The sequence below is a fragment of the Loa loa genome, assembly GCF_000183805.2.
Source record: "Loa loa unplaced genomic scaffold supercont3.109, whole genome shotgun sequence".
Classification (NCBI taxonomy): domain Eukaryota; kingdom Metazoa; phylum Nematoda; class Chromadorea; order Rhabditida; family Onchocercidae; genus Loa; species Loa loa.
This window is the reverse complement of record NW_018108289.1, coordinates 190925-196215: the sequence shown is the minus strand read 5'-3', so window position 1 is coordinate 196215 and position 5291 is coordinate 190925. Positions and strand designations below refer to the sequence as shown.

Genomic DNA, 5291 nt, shown 5'->3' with positions numbered 1-5291 from the left:
TGTCGTCCTTTCAATCATTTTAATTGGTAATTTTAAATGGGGACAAAAATATTTTTTGCTAACACAAACCATAACAATTGCTTAATAATTAATGCAACAAATTGGAATATAAATAATTAAGTATGTGAACAATTATTTTTATAAAAGTTCAAATATTATTACTGTTAAAAAAAAAAATCAAAAGATAGTGAAAAGAGAGAGAAATAAAGAAAGAAGTAGGAAAGTAAATAAATAAATAAATAAATAAGCACAAATATTAATAGTAGACGGAATATTGTATAAATAATAATAATAATAATGATAATAATAATGATAATAATAACAATAATAATAATAATAATAATAATAATAATAGTAATAATTATAGTTATAATTATAATTACAATCATTATTATTATTATTATTACTATTATTATTAGTAATGATGATAATAATGATAATAATTAATAAGCGAATGAACAAATAAATAATTAAGTAGTTACAAATAATTGTTATAATAATAGCATTAATAAAACTTTCCGAAGAATGATTGGAATAATCAGTCTATCCATCATTTTCATTACTAATACATATATATATATATATATATACATATGCCAAATAATGGGCCATTTTAGGATTTGAAAAAAAAAGAACATCCTAAAATTGAAATTTCAATTAAGGTTTTCTCCCAGATATTCACCGATCCATGTTCTTCCATTCATCTTCCATTCTTTTTGTTCGTTTTCTTTCTTTTTTTATTCATTTTTTTTTTTTTTGATTTGATCCATTTCAATTTCCTTTTCTTTTATTCAATCAAATTCTCTCCACAAATATTTTTATGTCAAATGTCAAGAATTTTTCTTTCCTTTTTTTTTTTTTTCTATTATGCATAAATTGATGCGTCATTTAATACTTCATACTTTTTATCATGAAAAATTAATTAAGCATAAAAATGATTTGATTCGTTTAATCAGTCTTATAATATTTCATTTATTATCATTAATAAGATTTTATCAATTTATTTTTTTCTTTAGTAATAAAATTTTTGGCAACTATTTTTTTTTGTGTATGAAATTTTATCAAAATATTACTAAAATTTCTTATACAATTAAATTTTGTACAATTTTTTATTGATATTGGTTTAATTTAAATAAAAAATACACTGAAACATTTCTTCTTTAATTAGTCAATTATGATTATGAATTAATTGTACAAAAATGATAATGAATTTAATAGTATACGGTATCATCTGAATCAAATTGTTATCATTATTTCATTACTGGAAAGTGGTAGAAATGTAACTTATGAGATGGAATAAATTTTATTCGTTAAATTTAAATTTAAAATTAAATCAAAGAGCTTTGTTATTTCAAAATTTTCATCTTTTCCTTCACTATTTACCCTTTTATATGCAAAAAATGAAATCCGTGATATTGGATATTAATGTTTTCCATTACATTTACAATTTTTGAATTTATATCCAAAAAAAAAAAACAATCTAATAATATCAAGACAACAAATCTACTTCAACTTATTTCAGATTCTAATTTAAGCCTAAGTAGGTTTATTGTCTTCCACTTAACAAACTTATGAGATAAATTTCTTGGTGCAGTAAAATTAATCAATAATTTAAATTAATCAATATTCCACTTATATCATACAAACATTTTGTACTCAATTCATTAAATAATCCAATAAATTTGGATTATTTTTTAAAAAAAAAACGAAATATTAAATATTTTAGTAACTTTAAAGTAAATTTAATTTTCAATAACTTCAAATCGAATTCATATCCAATCTTAATTCATTTTTCTGGTTTCAAATTGATTTTAATTCTTTGTCATTTTAAATTAAACTCATTTCTTGCAATTTTCAATCGAATTCAATCATTTGTAATTTCAATTTGAATTATAAATTTTCTGGAGAAAAAACAAAAAGCCATGCATACATGATTGTTGAAAAAGAAGAATATTTCAAATGAATTAATCAAATTATAAATGATTTCAGTTTGATCGAACGGAATGAAATATATCCGAGAAATGCAAATAATATGACGAGGACAGCAAAACAACATAACACATTATTTGAATCATTTTTTGCCCGTTTAAAAGATGACCCAATTTTGGATGAGGAAGCTGATAATTCAGGTATTTCTTGTTAATATTTTAAATTTTATTCAAATTTCATATTGTATCAGAGAAAGATTTGAAAATTGAAAATTGAAATATTTTACCAATGATGAAATGATTAAAATTGAAATTATTAGTTAAAATTTGCAATTTCTAAATAATAATATAAATTTTTACAATACATAAAGCAAATCATAATTGAATTTTTTGAAATTTAAATTCTATATTAGTATCAAAATTAATTTTTGCAATTCTTTTTTTCCTAAAAAAAAATAAGAAAATTTTCTTTGAACTTTATCAAATTAATTTACTTATTAAATGATTTAACTAATTTTCATATGTGAATTTCTTTACCTTTTCATGTAAGGAAGAATTTAGTATAAATTTTTAAAAATAGTACCAATTCATTAAAATATGCAAATAAAAAGTTTGATTTAAAATTTATTTTTTAAATGAATAATAGGAATTTTTCTTTTTCCAATTTTTAGTATTTTTTTTTACTTTTTATTTCTTGTTTCATTTCAGAAGAATCGTTAAGAAAAATAAGTAATTTGAAAGTAAAATATCGTTTTGGTGATTATGGCTCATACAGAGATATGTTAAAATATATGCGTACAATCGAATTTTATTATCCACAGATAACAAAACTTGTACGAATTGGTGAATCACATGAAGGTGCACCAATTGAAGGGTTAAAGGTTAACACTTTTTTTTTGGACCAACTTGAGAAAAAAAAATTAAAAATTTGAGTTGAAACTTAAAAATAAGTAAAACTTTAGGAAAAACCTTGATTTTTGTTTTCGTTTAGAAAGAAAAGTGATAATAATATTTTGCTATGTCGTTAACAAATATTATTGTCACTGTAAAATTGATTGGCTTTTAGTTAATAACAATATGTATTTTAATTTATTAATATTAATAAAAAATTTCTAATTAATAATCGGTATTTTTGTTTACTGTTTTTTTCAAAAACAATAAACAAAAAATGCTATACAAATAAGCAAATAAATAGTGCTACAAATAAGCAATAAAATAAATGAATGATAAAAATCATTCAGTGCTATTCAAGATTGGTTATCCAATTAGCGATAACAATAAGCGAGCATTTTGGATTGATGCTAATATTCATGCAAGAGAATGGGCTTCAAGTCATACTGCGCTATATTTTATTAATCAGGTATGCATGCCATTTAAAAGTTCAAAGGTTAGAGCAAGTATTGAATGGCTAGTGACTAGTGTTAATAATTTCTTTTATACAAAGAAGATATTGTCCATTAGACAACAAATAATCAAATGCTTTCAAATTAATTTGCTAATATAAAATAGATTTAAATGCAAAACTTATTTAAGATTTCAAAATATTTCAAATCAATCTTTAATCATTCGGAATGTTAGTTAAAAAGTGAAAAGAAATTTCCACAACTTCTTCAGTTTAATTTTAAAAATTATTGTTTCAAAATTTACCAAAGATTTAATTGGAAGAATGCACAGAACAGATTTCGGCGAAAATTTTCAGTTAGTCTCAGGATTCGAAGTGGATCCGGTTATAACACGTTATGTAAGATCCATTAATATTTACATCTTTCCATGTTTGAATCCAGATGGCTATGAATATACACGATCAAAACCAAATCCTCAGGTTCTTTATTCTTTTTCTTTAGTTAATTGCAATTTACTAATTGAATTTCATTAATTACTACTTTATCAATTTTTTTTTTTTATTTCCATAGGATAATTACAAAAATTGATACAATATATGATCTTTATTGTTATAATAATACCACAATTATTCATAAACAGACATGAACATAAAGATACATTTTCACGCTTGTATATCATTGTTATTGTCATACTCATACAATAACCATACATATACATACATATCATAATAATGCTCATACAATAACCATACATATACATACATATCATAATAATGCTCATACAATAACGAGACATAATAATGCCAATACAATAACTACGCACATACACATATATTATGATAATGCTAATATAATAATCATGCCCATAAAGACATATTATGATAATGCTCATACAACAACTACACAGATATATAGTACAGTTGAATTTTTTTTTTTAAATTACAATGTATAATTGTTATTGTTATAAAAAAGCTCCATACAATAAAGACATGACATCTTTACACATACAGGCTCAATTTTTGCCTATAGGTTCGATTGTGGCGCAAAAATCGTTCACCACAAAAGTGCATTCGTTCATCATGGGGTGGGCGCAGATGTTGTGCAGGGGTTGATTTGAATCGTAATTTCGATTTTCATTGGGCTGGTTTGAATTTCTTTTTTTTGCCTTTCTTCCTTTCTTCGTCTGATAAAAAGATCAAAAATTGCATTTCAGTTAGTATTGGAAGAAATGATAAAAGTTGTGTCATGATAAAATGATTAATGACTGATGAATGATTAATGATAGAGATTTATTCAGAACTGCTGAAATACACTGTGGTGTTGTTGTTGTTGTTGGAATTGAAAAAAGAAAAAAAAAAATCGGACATCATGGAATGACCCGGTTTATTTCTCGATGATTTGAAATGGAAATTGGGACAACTGAATTCGAAATACAACACAACAAATATTTTTATATAAACTTAATTTAACAAAAACTTTTTAGAAGTTGGTTCAAGTGAAAATCCCTGTTCATACTTATATCAAGGTGAAAGCGCATTTAGTGAACCAGAAACAAGGTTTTTTTTGTTTCGTTTTTATTTTCAAGAGAAAAAAGGAAAGGTAAAGAATAAAATTAAAAAAGAATAAAAATTATTGAAATGGTACTTGGAAAGAAATAAATGAATGAATTTGTTGTAACTAATTAATTAACTAATTGACCATTTAAAAACATTGGCAAAAAAAACAATTATAGGCTGTATTTGAAAAAAGAAAAAGAAAAGAAAAATCTATAACCTTCCTATCCAATAAGTATCATTGTAATCTATAATCTTCCTATCCAATGAATATCATCGTGATCTACAATCTTCCTATCCAATGAATATCATCGTGATCTACAATCTTCCTATCCAATGAATATCATCGTGATCTACAATCTTCCTATCCAATGAATATCATCGTGATCTACAATCTTCCTATCCAATGAATATCATCGTGATCTACAATCTTCCTATCCAATGAATATCATCGTGATCTACAATCT

General features: G+C 23.5%; 1 protein-coding gene across 1 annotated transcript in view; it reads left to right on the top strand.

Annotated features, from left to right (window-relative positions):
- Positions 1-2032: 2032 nt before the first annotated feature.
- LOAG_17663 (carboxypeptidase A1) overlaps positions 2033-5291 on the top strand; it is a gene marked incomplete at both ends in the record, with an annotated part of 6405 nt that continues 3146 nt past the window's right edge. Inside the window, 6 exons of the mRNA XM_020450326.1 lie at positions 2033-2129; positions 2637-2809; positions 3181-3288; positions 3628-3750; positions 4301-4415; positions 4755-4827. Of these exons, the coding sequence (XP_020306021.1) occupies positions 2033-2129; positions 2637-2809; positions 3181-3288; positions 3628-3750; positions 4301-4415; positions 4755-4827 (689 nt within the window). The remainder of the gene's footprint in view (positions 2130-2636; positions 2810-3180; positions 3289-3627; positions 3751-4300; positions 4416-4754; positions 4828-5291) is intronic.